General features: G+C 33.2%; 1 protein-coding gene across 2 annotated transcripts; it reads right to left on the reverse strand.

Annotated features, from left to right (window-relative positions):
- Window positions 1–538: 538 nt before the first annotated feature.
- LOC137815787 (ATP-dependent zinc metalloprotease FTSH 12, chloroplastic) lies at window positions 539–20,066 on the reverse strand. Of its 2 annotated transcripts, none has more exons than XM_068618920.1 (19): window positions 19,615–20,066; window positions 17,715–17,899; window positions 16,242–16,459; window positions 15,717–15,991; window positions 11,539–11,616; window positions 11,180–11,422; window positions 10,592–10,732; window positions 10,322–10,489; window positions 9,263–9,375; window positions 8,429–8,645; window positions 7,936–8,007; window positions 6,115–6,234; window positions 5,917–6,033; window positions 5,642–5,818; window positions 4,291–4,410; window positions 4,122–4,196; window positions 3,676–3,783; window positions 2,201–2,281; window positions 539–1,082 (listed from the first exon to the last, which is right to left on the reverse strand). In XM_068618920.1, exons 1-19 carry the CDS (start codon window positions 19,954–19,956, stop codon window positions 1,005–1,007), a joined length of 2,928 nt encoding a protein of 975 aa, XP_068475021.1. In that variant the 5' UTR covers window positions 19,957–20,066; the 3' UTR covers window positions 539–1,004. The 2 variants fall into 2 exon arrangements, with proteins under 2 accessions (XP_068475021.1, XP_068475060.1); XM_068618959.1 differs by having other exon boundaries at window positions 11,539–11,612; window positions 15,713–15,991; window positions 19,615–20,041.
- Window positions 20,067–21,813: the final 1,747 nt, after the last annotated feature.

The following is a 21,813-nucleotide window of genomic DNA, read 5'->3' on the forward strand; positions in this document are numbered from 1 at the left end:
AGTATTTATTATTTTTCGCATTATTTATTTTGTCATAGTCAACAACCTAAAAAAAAATACTCACCAAGTTCCTCGTGATAATTGTCTTGTCTTAAGAAGAAATTAGAATATAATTTAATTGTTATAACGAAACATTTTATCAAATAATATATTGATTATATTATAATATATATTTTCTTCGTTATAAATAAGAATACCTACGTTTTGAACAGAACAAATAGAATTCATTACATTTCATCTCGGTTTACATTCCCTATTTTGTAATTAATCCTTTTAACAATTATAATCAAACTAATTAAGAAACAAGTCATGATGAAATAGGAAAATACAGTGAACAATCCTAAACTACAACGAGAAAATAAGAAAGCATCTTAGAAGATGTTTAGAACCTGAATATTCTTATTTACATGATAAAGAGATACAATAATAAGGAAACAAGATCAATATCTTATACTTTTAATATTTGGTGAGACTCTTACATAAATTCTGACCAAGAAACAAATAATGCTACGAACAGTTAGAATTTGAAACTACAATCTTACTACTAATCATCAGAACAATTTATTTATTTATTGTGTGAAAAGTTATATCATATCCATGCTTAGATTTTACAAAATTGCAAAGCATTAACTTCACTAGACTCGGCATCATACTCAACAAGCGTACGAAATTCAGCTTCAAATTTTGAGAGCTAAAATCCTCACCATACATAAAATTTTGTACAAGCCCGAAAACTGAAAAAAGAATTTCAGTAGTGTGACACAACGAATCTACCTCCTCCCTTAACTAATTTTTGTGGACATGTCTACAAGGCTTACCATTGTAAAGAACTCATCAAATGAGTAATTTAAGTTTAATTAAAAGCTTCAGTGTGTTCTTCCTCATTCATTCCCTTCTTGTCCATGGGGTTGAGTTTCTATAAAGAAGTTACCACATCAAACTCATTTCTCTGTCCCCAATTAGAACTGTGGCAACTGAGGTTATAACAGGAATATATGAATGTGTCAACATCTATGGAGAGGAGCAGGATATAAGTCGGGTAAGTGATACCGTAGTCGATCATTATGCGGTAATGGTCCCTCCTGCATCCATAAAATTATAATTATTGCATTGTTTGGAGGAAAGTGAAAAGCAGAACAGCAAGGAGAAAATTATAGAAACTGATCCAGAAATGGAAACCATTAAACTATAGGTGGTAATAGGCTAGGATTGGCTAAGCGTTACAGGGCTTGATTCTAAGTCTGGCCCATTTACTTAAAATAGATCATTTTTTTAAAGTTTGACTTGTAAACCTATTTAAAAACTTTTAAATAAAGCCTCTTAAATGGGCCAAAACACCTATCTCCATATATGTTAATGGATCTGAACTTATATGTAAATTAATGATCAAATAGACCTTACCTCTCTCCATCCCCATTTCCACTCTAAAACCTAATAGTGTTTTCTCCTCTTACTAATTGTTTCTCTCTTGTTATTCCTCTCTCTTAGAAAGTGGACTTTAAGTCTAAGTCAATCTAACAAAAACTTGTAAAGTAAAATTTAAACCCACTTATATACTATAGTTTGACTTTATCTCTAGTTGATTACGATCTTCAACACACCACCCCCTTACGCCAAGGATTAGACATCTCGAGCATGGGAAAATATATTTGAGTGGTACGATAACGTTCCGGTAATAGATGACATAATAGGTCCAACAAACTTCAGTATGTTAGACTCTGGTTTAGGAATGTTTGATTCCAGCCTCAACTGTGGTGTTTAGTTTAACATAAGCTAGAGATATAGCTTAAATAGTTCGTATAAAGTTTGGGGAGGTATCAGCTTACAAATCGATGTAGTGGAATTGAATCAGGCCTTAAGTTCAATTTCTAACATAATATTAGAATTTATTAAAATTATAAGATTGCTGATAAAATACCAATGCAAAAGTATAAAGTAAATAGTGACAGCTAAGAATAACAGAAAAAGGCAGTAGAGAGTGAGAATAATTAACCATATAAGCAATCACCTTTCGACCTCTCAGAAAAACAAATTATTTTTCTATAATAACAATAACAATAATAATATGAAATGGCTAGAGTCCTGCAATTATTCTGCAATATCACTGTCTGCATGCGATTGTGACAATACATAACATTGATGAAGGATATCCAATCACACTTCGACCACATTAAGCTATAGGGAATAGGGAAGAAAGTACCTCGTCTGGGTTTATTTGGAATGGCTTCACAAAGTCCTCAAACATTACAGGAGAATGTTCCTTCAATTTTTCTTCAACCTCCTACGGATGCATAAAATAGAAGATATATAAAAAGAGAAACAAAACAAAAAAAAACTTACATAAAAGGAGGAAAAGGAAAATAAAATTATATATCAGGCCAGCAGCAGCAAAGAGCAGAAGAATACGCTTTGAATAGGAAACTCAAGACCAAGTGATCAAAGTTTGATTGCATACTGATAAGAACCAGGAAAATATGATAGAACAACCAATTCTAATTGTATTAACAACAGAGTTCCAGCCATAATTATTGATATTCAGAACTGGGAATAGAATTAGCAATAACAGAAAAAAGGAAATGATAACAGGGAAAATTATAGAGTGCCCAATTCTCTCCCAATTCCCAGACAACTCCCACCTACTTCCCTTCTCCCTACAACCACCTGTTTATACTTTTTCTCTCTCTAACAACTTGTACATGCCCCATAGTACTGTATAATCATAGAAATATACAGATGATACTATATACTCAGGTATATATATCTATATTATACATGTATATTATTAGGGTCATTCTTAGTTATTCACACATAATATCTTTATTATTAGAGGATATTAAATCTCCACTATTTATTGCATTGATTCCATTTTCTCAATAAATATTCGTCGTGCAACTTCACTAATGCCAATTGGCTTTAAGATAAAATTTGACATGATATCAGAGCTATAACTCATCTTGGTAATTGTCTATTCTGTTAGGCTCTCGCTTGGTTAGATAGACATCTACAGAGAGGGCATTGGGAAGTCCACATTGCCTGCTTCAAGTCTTGGAATGCGACTTATATATCCGTCAGGCAATTTCACTTAATGTTAATTGGCTTTAAGATAAAATCTGACATGTTCTTCCTCTCTTTCAGCAACTACTTAATCTCATTCAGCTATGATTGAGTCTCCTCTCAACTCTTGGTTTTTGTGCTCCAATCCTTCAACTTAAGACTCCACAGTGATGCGTGTAAAAGCCATTAGCAATAGCAGAAAAAGAAAGATAACAAGGCAAATTAGAGAGTGCCCCATCCCAATTCCCAAATAATTCCTGCCTACTTCTCTCTCACTTCTGTCTCACTTCTGTTTCCTAAAAATACACCTTAAACTTGGGACTTATATATCCACTCTGATTAAAACAGCTAGTCCATTTCCATTCCACATATCTAATACGTGCATAAACCACATTTGAAGCCCAAACGGCTCTTGTAGGGAGGAAGTGAGATATAAAACCATCCTCAGCATCTATGGAACAATTTCAAGCATGTGAGGGAACAGAAATATTTTTCGAGTAAATACATTATACAACACCGTGAAATATCAAACAAAAAACAAGTTAATTATTCTTTAACAGCTTCTATCTCCAATGAAAAAAGAAAAACGAAAATGACAGCAGAAATAGGAGCACAACATACCAATCCAGTTACCCTTGACCTCTCCAGTAGTTCCTTTGTAATCAAGTCCAGGATGTGCCTATTATTCCGTAAAGCGTTCATTGCAAGTTCTTCAGTTTCTTCAATGTACTGTCTCAATATATCAAATAAATAACAAAAATCATTGTATATTCACAGAAAATAATTATAATAAGCATTTAAAATTTTAACCAAATTTATAATATTTATTTCCCTCATGATTATTTAGCTGAAAACCAAAATACCCATCACGACTGGTTCTCTCTTCACTATGCATACAAAAATGCCATGTTCATATTGTCATCACTTTTGTCACATTTGTTTATCATGAAACACCAGTTCATAAAGCACAAGCCTTTAATAGATTCTACGGTGAAGAGTTTGCATAAGCTTAAACTTCCTTTCAAATGCGACAAAATAAAGATGGAGCGAGAGCAAAACAGAATTACCCTTGACAACTCCCTTGAAAAAAGCTCGGACACCTCTAGGGTCATATCAGCAGGAATTACATGAGGGTCATCCCACTAAAAACAAAAGAAGGAAAAAAAAATAGTCACTATCACATTACAGAGAAAGGTAAACCCTGCATATATTTGCAGCTTCAAAGAAGGACTATACTCTATATCTTATCAACTCTCCATCTGGGCTGTCTGGTCGATCAATTAAACCAACCCTTTTTGTTAAACCGATTAACCCCAACTTTTTATTTTGAGGGCTGATAACCATCTCCCTAGCGATCTGGAAACAAATTTTACCGATTAGCAAAATAATTACAACAAAAAAATTGTATGACCATATACACATACACACCATGAAGATGTAATAATTCAAATAAATAATAAAAATATTAAGGTTTAACATGAAAAAAAAAAACAGCAAATATGTACCTTCCACGGAAAATAAGTATCAGGAAATGATGATATGGTTGCATTACAAATAAACTTATTTTAGTTCACTAACTACTTGGACATGAGCATGAATTAGTTACGAATGAGTTGGTTCCTTGGATGTGAACATTTTAGAAAAAAAAACAATAGTAAAACAAGAGGATAGCATGTCAACTTTTCTGCATGGCTGAAAGAAAAATACTGCTACAAAGCCCATGGGCAGAATGCAAAAGGGTAGCAAATAAAATAACCTTACACCAAATTAAATGTAGCACTCCTCTCCAACCATAAACACCACAGAAATGCAGGCTGTATAGTGCCACGAAAACAACAAGAGCCACAAAGTCTGAAACTAATTTAAACAAAACTGATGCAGGTCCTTTAGACAGACCCAACCTGTCCGATAATTTTAAACTGATTATAAGCTTATTCAATGAATGAAGCTGCAGAAAATTGCAAAAAGAAAAGTCTAAAGGAAGGTGGTGTTGTGGAAGAGTCAGGCATGGTCTCTACTATCTCTTCATTCGGGAGCCAGTACAAGGATGTTGGACAGATGATACACCTGACAAAACGATACAAGGATTTGTTTGGGCTGCTGCAGCAGTTTCATCTGGTGATGAAACCAAAGAGGAACAAGAACACCAGATGACACCAAAATCCAACGGACAAGGGTAGATGTGTCAAGTTGGAGATGCCATACACAGTAAAATACAGATTCCAAGAGACATCAGTAGAGCAGCACTTTTGTAAAGTAGGGCAAAATAAACTATAACCTTTCTGGGAACAATGATAAACTCCAGACTGCCCACCACAGTTTCACACCTCAACTAGATATATGACCAAATTATAGTATATAAAAGGGTGCAAACATCACCTTTCAAGTTAGTTTTGTGAGATTGAACTACACTTAAAATCCACCTTCTGAGAATATGTGATAGATACAATTATTCTTTTTACCTAGCCCTAAAAAAAGAATCTATCACATTTTTAGCACAAAGTCACATTGCAATTATCTTATATTTGTAGTCTTTATGAATTGCTTGAGGCAGTAAATATATATACTGAAATGATATATTAATTACCTTTGTTATCTTTTCAAGATCATCACTTCCTCCATCAGTTATATCATCACCAAATACAATACGTTCAGCACATCGACCACCATGAGCCACTACCATTTGCATCATCATGTAACCAAATGTTGTATAACCTTGGTCTACCATATCTTCTCGAGGATAGAATACAGATATTGCAGTTTCCTACTTAATCGGAATATTAATTCCATGTAAAGACAAAATAATAATAGTAATAATCAAATATCACCATTTAGTAAAGTGCAATTACATGACGCCAATACCTTGCCCCCAGGCAGGAGCTGTGAAAATGCATGCCAATCAAACCTAGGAAATAAGTGAGCTAGCACCACATGTCCAGCTTCATGAACAGCAAGCAATCTCTTCTTTTCCAAAGATACCTATTGTACAGAAACAAGTTCAATACAAAATGGTCTACTATGTCAGATTCACAGTAAGAAAATTAAAAAAGATAGGCATACCCTTTGTTCACATTTTTGTTGCTCTTCCTCTGTCAGAAGAACACCCATACCCTCAAGCAGTTGTTTATCCAATACATCAATAATATCTCGCTGGAAAATTTTTGAATGCCCTTTCCTCACCTGCAACCAACAACTCCGTATGACTAAAACACTTCATATTTTACTATAGCATACTACTAGATGAACAAGAAAAAATGTCATCATAACCAAAAAATACATACAAGACATAGAAAATGTTACACAGGGAATTCAAATCATACAAATAGAACATGACAAAACCATTTCTAACAGGTAAAATATTGATATTTAGATTAGCAGTAAATATATTACTTGAAAATAAGATCTCAACTCCCTGATCAGAAATGGATAGTGAGGAATTATAAGTAGGAAGGGGAGACAAATTATGTACACTAATCTGGGCCAGAATATCAGGAAATGATCCATTCTATTAATGCTAACACTAAAGTGGGAAAACAAAAAAATACAAACATATTCTACTTACCAATTCAATTAGTTCATAGTGTTATCTGTTTGTTAGGTAGTTAGCTGTTAACTACTTGTAATGTGTACTATAAATAGATGTTGTATATAAGATTGTATATACTGTATATGAGAAATAATATTTCAGATTCCACATTTGAATCTCTTGTTCTCTTTCCCTTGTCCTTTCTTCTCGAGTGTGTTTAGATCAAATCTCTTTTTTCCCCAACATATTGATAATTCTGATTCCATAGAGTAAATCTTGATTCTAATTGTTTTCCTTAATTCTAAACACTCCTTAATTTGGGAAGTAAATATCTATATTTCCAAGACTTAGAATTTGAGTTAGGTCTATCTTTATCATACAAAACTGACTAGTAAGGTGAAGGTTGTCTCCAACTTACTTTCTATAACTTGATCGTATCTCTAGACAATGAAAGATTTCAAACACACCACTTCTATGTAAAGGACTAAACATCTCGAATGTAGAGTTTGCATAGCTAAATATCTATACATGATCCGATAACAAGTGTTGGAATTCAAGTGTGATTTGGAGGTCAACATTGTGTAGAAATAGGCAAGTTGTGTAACACGCAAGTAAGAAAAACTCCACATGTTGCCATAAGGCTTTGGATTGAGTGTTGTGTTAAGTTCTCTTATTGGAATGGCTTGTGACTCCTAGGTGAAAACCTCTCTCAACTAGTATTGGAACCAATCATTGGTGATCAGTTCAAAATATTGAGCTGATGGTAAATCCTAGGTTTATATATCCTTTGTATCTAAGGTCTTCCTAGCAGGGATTCAGACATTGTGTCTCATTGAGGTCAATGGCAGAGCCAGACAATTGTGGTAAGGGGGACCAACATATGCTTTTCTTTTTTAAGGGTCCATAAAATATTTTTCGTATAAATTTTACAGGGGATTAAAATTAGGGTGACCATGACATTCCCATGTCACCCCCTCCCTTTGTCGCTGGTTAAGGTGAATCAAGTAAGGGTCACCATTAAGAACTCATGATTGTGGTTAAGAAATGTTTTTGCGAGAGGGCAATCTTACAGTGTGGAAAAGGCTCACACTTGAGGATGAAATCGTGGGAATTTAAGCATGATTTGAACTCCAATCGGCAAGTTAAGCAAAATATAAGTAAGGAAAACCCAAAAACCTATTTCGTTGTATAATATGTATATGACAGGTATTAAAGGAGAATGATGAAGGATCTTGAATAATATTTATCATTATTATTATGATTATCATATTAAAAGATATCATTTATTATTATTATTATTATTGTATATGACAGGTATTCAAAGCCAAAACTGATATTTGAAATTCAGTACCTACCGACATTATTGCTGCTTCGTTAACAAGGTTTCTTATATCTGCTCCAGAGAAACCAACAGTACGGAAGACAAGCTGTTGAGTTGCAGAGAGAGCAACCGCAGTTAGCTCAAAGAATATCAAGGCTCACATTCTAACTAAGAATTAAAAACCGAATAGGAAGACATAAACATGATAAAAATGCAATCCAACTTTATGCCAACTGCTAGGGAGATACTATTGAAGCAGAATCTGTTTTGATCATCTCAAAATTTCAATAAAAAATTAATCTGGTCCAATAAATGACTCGTAATGTAAGCAGTGAATATTGTAATCCTTAAGAGACTAACTGCCTATTCTAAAATGTACTACACAGAGGCCTGTTTCTCAAAATGCCACGTTCTTATCATTCACATACCATAATTATCAAAGTCTATTTTACCCTTAAGTAGCTCTTTAAATTCATTAGCCTATGTTCATTTACTTATATAATAAATTCCTCAAGTAAACCATATACCTCTTCAAAATTCACATCCTCTGCCAGTTGCTTTCCAGAACTGTGCACACCAAAAATTTGGATTCTCTGCTTTGCATCAGGCAAACCAATGTACAGACGACGATCAATACGTCCAGGTCGAACAAACTCAAGATCTAATTCATCTGGCCTATTTGTAGCACAGATGAATATGATAGCTTGTCTGAGAGATACACGGTCAACACCAGTTTTTTCCTTCCTAATTTCATAAATAGATGAAAATAGAAATCACCAACATGAAAAAATATCTTAATATCTGAGATAAATGCAAAATGTTAAAACAATAGAAGTAGAAATTAAATTACGGCCACATATAGATGGGAATATTAATAGTTGGCAAATAAAAGATAGTTCTTCAACATAGACCTGACTTATATAGCAATAACTATATAAAGTATAATCAAAAGTGTTTAAATGAATGTGTGTGATCTGATCTTTATTTATAATCAAGACAAGGGTAACTAAGGATACAAAGAATATATCAATCCCTGATTTCTAAAATCCAAAAATTTACATATTTCCATAATTACATACACAAAAATCATATTTAACAATACCCCAAAAGTTAGAGCATATATACAATTTTGTCAATAGCAGATCACACAGGCGAAAAGCAGTTGAATATTATATATATAAAAAAATAACAATAACAAAAATAAAAAAAAAATTAAGCTATATGAAATAAAAGTAGGCTATTAGCATTGACATATATTAACTCAGGTTAATTGTTCAAGGCAAAATAACGATAATAAAACCTTAATATACTGTTTTCATAAGTCCAAGTCACAACCTCCCATTTATAAAGTGATAACTTACTCCCCATCAAGCTGTGCAATAAGAGCCTCAAAAGTTGCCCTTCTTCGAGGATCCTTCCTAGCATGTCTTCCAGCAATAGCATCTATTTCATCTACAAATACAAAACAAGGTGCCTGCAGGATAAAATATGAGCATTTGTAACCTCAAATCACCATTCACTTTCAGGAGGGAAAAACCTGAAAAAATTATCTCATTATAAATGTATTTTCCAACAGGTATCTATTTTTATTATTGAATTCCAAACATTACAAAAAGATGGAACATAAGGAATACTCAGATCAGGAAAGGAAACCATAACAAATACACAGCAACCAAAGAACTGAAACAATATTCTGCTAAATGGTGATGCCAAGACAGACTTTCTCCCAACCACCATGGACACTTTGAGAGGAGAGCCCAACTATAACAGCACCATAGGCAACAAATAAGCCAGGAAGTAAACGCAATTGTAGGATTTGGGTCACCAGAAGACACTTTGGCAGTTAAAGGTCACCAAAACATGGTTTTCTACATGTTAAAGCACCCCAGCAGATGTAATGGAATTGAAGCAACATACAACGAAGAAAAAAGAAAAACTGCCCTCTTGAATCAAAGAAATTGAAATTGGTTTAGAGAAATAAGCTCACCCATCATGAATTTATACTAAATTACTATTAGATGTTACAATTTAAAAATTCTTAAATTCTACACATTTTCTTCATTATAAGGATTTTCATTCAAGTTTTTTTTACTACACAAATTCTACTAAATTTCGTGTTTTTTTATCAGCAGCCACAAGGATCAAGTGGACTGAGTACAGACAAATAGTTCGGAATATGATAGTTAAAGAGCATAAAAAACAAGAGTATATTCATGTTTTCTTGTTACAAAAAGGTAACCAAAAATTTGCAGCAAAGCTAGAAGCAACAACATCTGATTTCTATTTAACTGATGAATTGTAAAAATGGATCAATCGCCTTGAATGAGCATATCAAACCAAGTGCAAACTACAAAACTTTAAATCAGACCATGATTGCCCTTATATTTGATATTAGAAGTAGCCAGGGTTTAGTTGCTTACATTTCTCCTAGCAATGGAAAACATCTCATTTATCCTAGATGCACCACTTCTTTCACTATCGGTGAACTCAGCACCTGAAGCAAATACAAAAGGTAATCCACTTTCTTTTGCAAGAGTCCTGGCAAACAATGTTTTTCCTGTTCCTGGAGGTCCAGAAAGTAGAACACCCTGCAAAGTGCTCTCGTCAAACAACTTACCTCATTTCATGTCACTTAAAACATTTATAGCACTGAGGAGGATTACTGGCTTTGAAAATATCAAATGTTTTACCCGAACAAACTGCACATCCCTTTCGTAAAACTGCATAGGATTTCCCATATAGATCATTAACTCATCAAGAAGATCCCAAACGTCACCCCCCAACACAACTTCCTTGTACATTGACTTTGTTTCACCAACTTCTCCAACTGGCTGAAAATAGAAGAACATGACTAGTAAAAAAATCCAGTAGAAAAGGAGCAAGGTAAAATCAATTACAAAATTGAATGGAGATACTGGATTCAATTTTGTACATAATAAGCCTTCAACATGTCGGGAGGAAAGCATTATTAATTTATTACATTACTGTCTGTAATTTAAAGTAGAACATGTGCCTCCCTCCTCCAAAACCAAAGAATACTGAATTTAACTATCAATCCATAAAAATAGTGGAATAAGGTTAAGTTTACATAGCTTTTTCTTTTAAAATGGAATCTCTTTTCACTAAAAAAATTGTCATATAGTGATCTTATTTACAATAATAATTCAATGATTTAACAGAATAGGCCTTGTTGTCATTTTCTGAAAAAAGGAACCCTTGTGCTGTAATTTTAGTTCTGTGGTCTATTTCCCACAGAATATAGGAGATCAAAACTTTACCATAATGAAATTTTCTGCTCGAGCCATATCAATGAGTTGATTATACTTCTTGTAAAGAAACTTCTTGCAAGTGATGTGTAGAAGCATCACAGACTCCCTTATAAGCCAGAGAATCAGTATTCCAGGTACTAATGCAAACACAACCTTCATGAAATAATGGATCTGTCGCTTCTGAAGGAGATCTACTTCAGCTCCAGAACTTGTAATAATCTCAAACAGATGAGGATCGAGAGGGATATCAACCTACCAAATAAGAGCTATGTTAATCAGTCGCATGTCCATGAAGGGACACCAGCTGGAGAACCTTGGAGAGAGATTTGAGATTTCTGATCACCAGTAACAATTTTGAAGTGACTTACGACAAATTCCAATGGAAAACCTTCTTTCATTGTCACATACAATTTTTTCAAATCTTCAGTGAAGACAACAGCTGCTACCTGTCCAAAAGAATAAAGCTCAGCAACTGCCACCTGACCTAACTTGCCAAAATACTTATGTACAAAAAATATAGTTATACATAAGGAGTTCACAGGATAAGTAGAAAAACAGAGAGGTTGTACTACAATATTCATATTTATATCCCTTATTTACTAATTTGATTCCAAAAACTGCATTCCCATCATATCACCAAACATCAAGAAGATGAAAGTGCATTAGAAATTTAATGTCAACCAAATGAATCTTCATTAAAGAGGATTGTATTAATTTCTAATATAGGCGACGTTAATCACCAACCCTTACATTCATGTTTTAAAGTTTTCTAATAAGGGCCGTATATACAATAACAAGAAACAAGACGCAGACAGGGACACTATGACACTTATAATTTCCAAAAGGTAGGACACAGACTATATATATACATATATATATATATATATTGAACATTAACAATCAAGATTTAATTATTCAAAATCATCTATTAAAAAACTTAGTCAAAAAAAAACTATTTGAACGTATTGTTACCTAATACAAAAATTAATCTAATCCATCAATCTAAAGTCCAAAAAGTGAAAACAGGATCTAATTCATTTAAGACACTTCACCCCCTTCTTGACTGAAAAACACACTCTAGATGAGATTTATATAAAGACAAATTAACAACTTCAAAGAATTCCATATTATATGAAGATATGATAGGAGAATAAATATAAACATTCCTAATAATAAATATATAACCTAAATATTCATGATTATATAGAATATGTTCCTTATTCCTACAATTATAATAGAAACTTACACAATAAGGTTTGCTTGTTTGAAGCTTTAGAGCTTGCTTGAGGAGTACTTCTATTTCAGAAGCTATAATAAAATCCACGTATGTAAGAACCCAAAATTAACTCACTAACAATTAAAGTGAGTGTATTTTTGGTTTTACAACAGCTTCCAAATGTCAAAGACCAATCCACTCCTGAGAGTGAGATGAGATCATGTCACCCTGCTCTTGCACAATAGTGGGCACGACTTGCGACATAACAAAGTCATCATTGTGCTACAGTGCCACTCTTCCACAATAGTGGCTGTTACAAGCATTGTTGCCTACCTAGATATGTAACAACTTGAATAATGAGGAAGAAAAGAAATATTTTATTAATTACAATCATGATTATTACATACTCAGTTCCTCTGTTTGTAACAATCACATTCTTTTAAAAAAGGAAATAAAATCTGTTGGAACGAATGTGTAGATTCTAGGAATGTTTTTCCTCATTACTAGAGATATTAGGAAATTTTTGTTTCTAATAATCCCCATTTACAACAATTCCCCTCAAGTTAGTAAATGAAAATTGATCATTCCCAACTTGCCTAGAAGTCTGCTGGATTATGAGCAATGCTCATGGTTGACTTGTTATCAACGTACAATTGCTTAGGGATATCAACCTTTATTTTAAGGTCATCTAATATGGTATTCCTCCAAAGTCATTTACACACCTTGAGCAAGGGCTCTAAATTCAGCTTTACACACCATAGGTAGATTTTCAGTAACAGAACCTGCATAGTCTGCATTAGTATAAATATCTTCAGGGTCAAAAGTGTCTTCTTTTTTGAAAAGTAGGTCCTTTCCTGGGTTTGACTTCAACTACAAAAGAATTTTGTGAACTATTTGCATGTCTTTCCCTTGAAGCATGCATAAATTGGCTTACCACAATAACTACATAAGCAATGTCTAGTCTCGTGTCTGATAAATCAATAAGTTTTCCTACGAATTTCTGATGTTTTTTCTACCGGAGAACTATATTCTTATGTACAATAGAAACTTTTGAGGTTCTACATTTCAACTTAAATGTTTCTTCACAAAGATCAAGTGTACATTTTTTGAGAGATGAAAACCCCCTTTTTTGTATACGCAAGCTCTATTCCAAGGAACTACTCAAGTTTTCCCAAGTCTTTCATTTCAAATTGGGCAAAAAATCTTTCTCTAAAGTCAGTTTCTTTATTCATCATCTCCTGCAATAATCATGCCATTCACATAGATCAACAATAATCTAAGTTTCCCTTTAAGACTGTGTTATGAATTATGTATAATCTCCGTGGATTTGCTTATATAATAAGGAAACCTTTTGTAAATCTCCCAAACTACGCTCTTGGAAATTATTTAAGACCATATAAGGCCCTCTTTAGGAGGTATACCATATTCCTTCCAATATGAGTTTCAAATCCTGGAGGAATCTCCATTTACCGTTGTTCTTCAAAGCTCCATGAAGGAAGGTGTTCCTTACATCCAACCAGCGCAAGTCTAATCCAAAATGAGCTACTAGAGCAATAATAACTCAAACTATATTCATCCTTACTACAAAAGAAAATGTCTCCTTATAACCAATTCCATAAGTTTGAGTTTACCCCTTTGCAGCCAATCAAGCTTATACCTGTCTATTGACCAATCTGTCTTATGTTTCAATATAAATATCCATCACACACCCTATGGCCTTTTGTCTCTTGGTTTTTCAACAATCTCCCATATTAAGTTTCTTTCTAATGCATCTATCTCTCTATAATAGCTTGAGTCTAATGTTCACTTTTTATGACTTCTTGGGCTGAGGTAGGAATTTTTGTGGTAACAATAAAGCTTTAAAATGTCTATTAGAGAAATTGCCTGTGCAGACATATTGAGAAATAGGATATTTAACACGATTTGTTTCCCTTTCTCGGTGTAATGGGTAAATTCTTCATAACTTACCTCCTCGATGTTAGCTTCAAGTTCTTCACCTCATAGTCGAACAACTCTTCTTGCTCCGGAGTCAAACTGAATTGTCTTCTTTGATATCTCTTTTCCAAAGAATTTGTCTTCTTCCTTACTATTAATTCAATCCTTCATAAGCGAAGCAGAGATAGATTGTCATTTTTGTCAGAAGAAAGGTGCTCTCAAGAGAAATCACCACTAACTCTAGTAGTTCCATTGATTTCCAAAAAATCTTTCAAAGGTTCTCGAGTGGATTACAGTTGCAAGAAGCTTGGCTAATATGACATATATGTTCCAACTTGAGAGGGAGTATAAAAGATCATTTTAGATATCTATAAATCGGAAACTTGTAATTAGGATATTTTGCATACTTCCTTCATGTATTCCTCATTTTCCTTTGATTATAAATGAAGATTGAATGTGTTTGAGATCTCACATTGTCTAAAGATGTGAATAAAATATTTAAATATGTGGGGCAAGCATCACCTTAGAAGCAATTAAATCCACTTACTAAGAGAATGTATGTAGCAATCACACAATTCATGAAATCCTCGTTTATAGAATTGAAGTAGCCTAATCAAAAATGGTTACTGATACTTTTCAAAGGAAATATGTTTTGGGTATTTTAAAAGAAACAAGGATGCTTGATTGTAAACTTGTTGATACTTTTATGGGCCCAAATGTTACGCTTCTACCAAATCAAAAAGAGCCCTATCTTAACCTAGGCAAATACGGAAGATTATTTGGGAAATTATATTATCTCACAATGACTAGACTAGACATTGTCTCCCATGTTTGTGTTGTTAGTCAATTTCTAAATACACCAAGTGATGGTCAACGAAATTTAGTAGCTCAAATCCTGATATACATCAAAAGATCCCCTGGTACAGAAATTGTTTATAAGGATAGAGTTCATGCAAACTTCAATTGATATATAGATGCTAATGATAGAAGATCCACAACTGGCTATTTTGTACTCATTAGAGGTCACTTGATCTCATGTAAAAGTAACAATTGACCTTGAAAGGTGTGTTGCATGGAGTGTGTTTATACACTACTTTCATAAGATTACTAGTCAATTGATATCTATGACATATTAAGATAATTCATCAACTACAACTATTCCATAGTTAATAGTGGTTAATAAGACATATTCATCCTGTATTACCTTGAGTATGTTAACTGCCTACCCTCATCATTAGATTTGAATACATTAAACTTCATGTACACATGCTCCCTCAAAACTAACATGACCAATTTTTACATAATAACATACATACTAATGGGAATATGATACATGAATATCCAAATGGGAAGAGAAAATAAATCACATCAGACTTATATAGAAATGAAACTTGCCTCAGAACTATCAAGTTTGCTGAGGAAATAAGTGTAAGGAAGTTTAGGCCGATAGCGCCACCACCTCTTGGCTATCCATAGAGCCCTAGTATCCTGAGTGGGTGTCACCTTTTCTGCTACATCCTTCCGAAGACTATTTTCAACCTCTTTCATGTCAAATTCAACTACATATTTGGCATTTACAGAATCTAATTGCTCGGCAAAACGTTCTTTTCTAAGGATGTCTCTCCATTTATGAAGTCTTTCACGCCATGTGCCCTCAGATTGAACTCCACCTGCATACAACAGCAGTGAAATAAATTACAAGAATTCCATTATTACCATTTTTTTTCAATGCGGAAGACACAGTGAAATAAATTATAAGCAATAATCAAATGAAACATCAAAGTAAGCAAAAAAATAATGCTCAAGTCATCATAACTTCTCAATTCACTTAAAAATAAACTAAAAATAATGACAAAAAAATAAAGAACAAATTGAAGCAAAAAGTAATAGGGTACTGAAACAAAACTATACAAAGATGACCTGAAATGCCCAATCCCTTTGTTAGTTCTTTCTTCTCTTCTTTGCTTAACCTTTCATCATCCTCTATAATTTGTTTTACACGCTCCTCTTCATCATTCTCCCATGCATCCTCTCCAACATAAGAAGTATCATGAACAAGTGTTCCATCAGGTCTTTCAATCAGCTTTTTCATTTTTAGGCCTTTTGGCATTGTCCTCTGCCACATACCTTTCTTAAATCTGCAATCAAATAAATTAACAAAAAACTTGTCTAAATGGATTCAACACAAACACTTTTGTTGCATGAACTGATTTCTTTGTTCAGGCTTCAAATAGGTCTGTTCAGAAGAGAAAAATAGATGCAAGAGATATGAAACTGTGTCTTGGTATACACAACAGAGTCCATTTTATATAAGATAATTAAAATTAATATAAAATAATTATAGGTGATTTTAATCTTGTATATATTATAAGATATGCTTATGAATCATATTCTATTAATTATAAAATATAAAGAAGGAATTAAATCATAAAATATACAAGAAGAACAATTTCTAAGAGATCATCTAAGATTTTGATATTTTAGGATCTATAAGCAAGAAAATTCATGTATAGCACTTCAAAGGGAGATGGAACCACTTAAGAGTGAAAAATATGAAAATATGTCTAAGAGAGAATCTAAGCATGTTTTCGCCTTCTAACATGTTTTCGCCCTTGGTTCTTCGTTATGGTTCTGTTTGGTGTGAAGGTCAAGGGTTCCTCACTGTTTATCTCCTGCAGCCCTATTTTTCCCTTTACAAGATTGTTTGTCTTTATTCTATTTTAACATGACTTGAAGGACTTCCACCCCTTTTTCTAAGATTCCTACAATAACTTCTTAATACTAAATGGAAAAAACTACCTATCTTGGTATGCTTGAATTGAACTTTGGTTTCTTGCCAAGGTTTCCATAGAAGAAGACAAAAGTAAAGTACCATCAAATCAAGCTCAATAGTAGAAGAAAATTGATCTTCAATTTTGTTCTTTACTGTGGCAATCAATAGAACCCAATATTTTGTGCACTCTAAGATCATTAAAGCCATGTAACTCTTTCTAGAAAAGGGCCCAAAATATCTTTGCAAATGATACCCAAAGCGTCTATGATTCTACTAATCGATTGGTCCCTCTCAAACAAACTAATAATGACATGATGTCTTTTATTGTTGAAGCTCAATCAGCAGTTAAAGAATTGAATATGTTCTTGGAGCTTGATTCATTAGATGAGATCAAAAATAAGTTAGATAAGATTTATAAGGTTATGATTCCCTGTACAATGATTCCAAATTTTGATCATGTTAAAGATCAAATTTTAACTAGTCAAGAAGTTCCTTCTATGAAAAGCTTGACAACATGACTTCTAAGAGAATTATGACAATAAGAATTAGATAAGCCAAAAGTATATATAACAAGAGCACATGTACAGAAAGCATGTAATAATAAAGGATGATTCACTTACCTTCGGATGTTAGTAGGGGATGGTTCAGGAATTAACACTTCCATGTAAGCTTCTGTTAATTCTTTTTTCTGGCGATTTAGGAAAGGTGTTTGAACAGCTACATATACTCCTCTACAAGCAACTGTGACAACAAACATGTAAAGAACAAATGTGCCAATTCGCATAGGTTCCCAGTCCTTGATATTCTGCAACAAGAAAAAGCAATTGTTGCTTTACTTTATTTATATTAAAAAGAAAACAATATAGATAATAACAAATATAGTTAAATACCCTTTATGGATAAATCAGTCAGTTTTACCATGCTAGTCCAAAAGTGTTGACAGTATATTTCTTTCAATCAAAATGTTTGGCAAGATATAAATGGTTCTAGGAGAAAAGGAAATACATTAATGCTGAAATAGTAGTTAACCCAACACTATTTATCAAACAAATGCAAAATTGCAGAACAAAGCAATATTACAAATAGCAGAAGAGAACAAAAGCAACATGTACATGAAAAATCTGCACAATTCTGTCCTATTCTATCCAGTATGTAAAAAGGAAAAGAAATGCCTTCTTGATACAGCACTGCCACAAAACTTTGACTAGTCACTCTCTAGTTGCAGTTGAATGTGGAAATTAGAAATTGCTCCCCCTCAATCTGTTTGGTTTGAGGAAACATTTTCCATATTTGCTAATAAATGATAGGGTTAAATGAGTTTTTGGTATAATTGTTGGGACCAAAATGACATATTTAGTAAACTTTTTGGAAATATCAATTTTAATATGGACCAAATTTGGAGGTACAACAACTTAAAAACTCTAAATTATAATTACAAAAAAATGTTATTTTCACAATCCTGTTTTCAAAGGACTGAGCAAAACAAGCCAAAAGCAATATTAGTGATCAGAAAAAAAAAATTAAAATGGAAAACAGTACTCAAGGTGGAAATCAATATTCACCCTCATTCAATACTCTGTTTGGTTCGAGGAAAGTTTTCAATGTTCCCTTGCAATTACAAAAAATGTCTGTTATCTTTCTTTCTTCACTTTGACTCTTACTTTCAAAGGCTTGTTCACTAATACCAGAAAGTAAACTCATAAAACACCACCGCAACATTCCCCACACTTAACAACAGCAAAAACACAAAATTTTAACAAGATAAAAAAAAACATGAAATTAGCAACACAATGCCAATACAGCAATGAACAAGTCACCTCCCACTATCCTCACCGATTTCAATAGACAAATTGAGACTCCCACTGAGCCCCAAAAAACAGCAAATAAAACAATATTTTCTATGACTATTACTGAAAACCAAAAATTAAAATCATAAACATCATCTGACAGCGTTACAGAAAAACCTTGAACTCGAGAACCAAGGCAATCTCCCAAAACAAGAAAAAGCAAACAACTCTGAATTCCTTCCTGCTTTATTCATGTCATACTGAGACTTATATACTGAGTAAGCTCACAATACAAACCATTGTGTGCCACATTACGTGGAAACAAAAATAACAAAGTGGTAATGAAAACAGAAAGGTAATGAGAACCAAAATACCAATAACCAACAGCAATGTCATGATGAAACAGAAAATCTATTCACTGCATAGAATTGGTTTCTTTGCAATCCATTTGGGCCCAGTCTCATTGTCAGTAACCAAGTACAGTAGTTTTGCTATTATCATCAAATGCGGAAATCAATTTTTGCTCTCAGTCAACAGTCAACATTTGGTTTTAACCAAAACTTTTCCATTTTCACCCACTTCGATTCCTATCTACAAATGCGTCGCCAATAAAACCAGAAAACATAAACACAAATCACTAATACCCACAGCTCACAACATGAAAAATACAAAAAAAAGAAACATAAGCACCAAATTAAGAACACAATCCCAACGCCGCAATTGAAAGCATTACCTTCCAGCGTTCCCACCGGTTCCAATCGACAAATTGAGACACCCACTGAGCCCCAAACCTTCGCAACTCATCTCCGCTCATAACCTCGCCAACCTTCTTCACGCTGCTGTTTTCGAAGTCGAGACCCGTCTCTTTCTTCACCATTTCCCCAAACTTGAGCCAGAACCGCCGCGACCCACGCCGCAGCGAGTGCGACCACGACGCCCCATCGGGCTCGGCGGTGGCCGAAACTCGGAACCGAAGCTTTCTGCGGGGAGGCGGTGGTGTGAGCGTGAAAACATTAGGGTTTAGAGAGAGTGGTTGTGATGAGAAAATGTGAAGAGGATTAACGGAGAGTTCCATTGCTAGCTTCTGCAGTTCACTTCGGGATTTGGGGGTTTACGGGGTTTATCCATAAGCTCGCGTTTCATTTTCTCTTTCCATTTTCATTTCGAATATATATATCCATAACTAATAATTAAAAAAAACAACAACGTATATGAGATAATAAGATGGTAAGAAAAATGATAATTTCTTTTCTTATTTTTAAAATTTTATAAATACTTTTTAAACACAATTAATTACTTATAATAAATTTAAATTTATTTTATAATTATTTTTATGAATATATTGTTTTTATATAAAGTAGATGACAAACATGATTATATTAGTTTACTTTCACTAGAAAGTTACATCTAATTATGTAATAAACCTCATTAGATCAATCCATTATACATACAAAATTTTATAATAATTTCACAAAAATATTAAAATGAACTTCCACATATAAGATCTTTATAATCTTTTGTGAAACTATATCACAAGAAACACCTTAACCATCCTAACCAAGAAATAATGCATCAAAGAAAGTACAAAAAGGAACTAGATCGCCTAAACAATTTAGAAAAACAAATGAGAAGAGAGATATAAAGGTGATTTCTAAGAAATCATTTAATCAATGATATTCAAGCAATTAATCTTTTATAGTTATCAATAAATTGTTTTTCTCAACTAAAGAGATTCCTTCAAGTGATGAGTCAAATTTGCAAACCACAAGAGTGAACATATGAATGGCTTAGAAGGTGTTAGGAGATTTTTTTTTTAAGGTTTTCTAAGATTTAGGTGAAGGTGAATGTTTTCCACTATTCACAAATTTAATCCAATTAGATTATATATTTATAGAAGTTGGCATCCAAAAGATGGAAGTCATTAAGCAAGGAAAACAAGAATTAGACAGAAGATAATAGAGATAAATAAAATTGAAGTAGAAAGTAGAAAGAAAGATGTATGTAGTTGATGACTAATGTCATGTCACTTGGAAAGAGATCGAAGCTAAATGATAGAGTGTTGTCACTTAATTCAACAAAGTAAAACAAGACTTAAGCAAAAGATAACTCTTACTCTTTTAAAGAAATAAGCCAAAATAACAATACTTTCATTCAAAATTCAACATGATTAACAATAATTTTGAGTTTGTGAGAAAATTGAAAGGAAAATGAAGTACCAACTTGTAAAGGGGTAGAAAAAATAAGAAATACTTCTAGTGTGTAAGGATCTCATTTACCCTGTAATCCCTACTTAAAAGGATAAAATGAGACAATATACTCATTTCGTGGATATTTTTAAAAGATCCCAAATTACCAAACATTTTTCTGAGACGTTAGAGCAAATGCCTATATATGCAAAATTTATGAATGAGTTATTGAATAAGAAGAGAAGACTCATTTAGGAGGGCACAATTGAATTGGAAGTATGATGTAATACAATCATCAAAAAATCTTTCTCTCTTAAGTTTAAGCATCCCAAGAGCTTCATAATTACCATCACCTTAGGAAGATTATCAATGGGTAAAACTTCACTCAATTTAGGGACAAATACTAAGTTGATGTTGTTGTTTTTGGTCTCAAGAATAGGGGAAGTGAAAGTTAAACTCATGCACATGACCCTTCAACTGGTGGACAAATTGCTAAAATTTTCCTAAAGGGTAGTAGAAAACATGTTGATAAAATTTATTTTCCTTACAGATTTTTTCATCGTAAACATAGAAGAAGACTCAAAAGTATCCATTATTTTGGGAAGACCTTTTATAACAACTACATGAACCATTGTTGAGGATGATAAGTTTAAATTATGGTTACATGATGAAGATGTTGTATTTGATTTTTTTTAGACCATGAGACATCCAAGAGACAAGGAAAGTACTTCAAAGTAGACATGATA

Source organism: Phaseolus vulgaris, chromosome 11 (assembly GCF_000499845.2).
Source record: "Phaseolus vulgaris cultivar G19833 chromosome 11, P. vulgaris v2.0, whole genome shotgun sequence".
NCBI classification, from domain to species: Eukaryota; Viridiplantae; Streptophyta; class Magnoliopsida; order Fabales; family Fabaceae; genus Phaseolus; species Phaseolus vulgaris.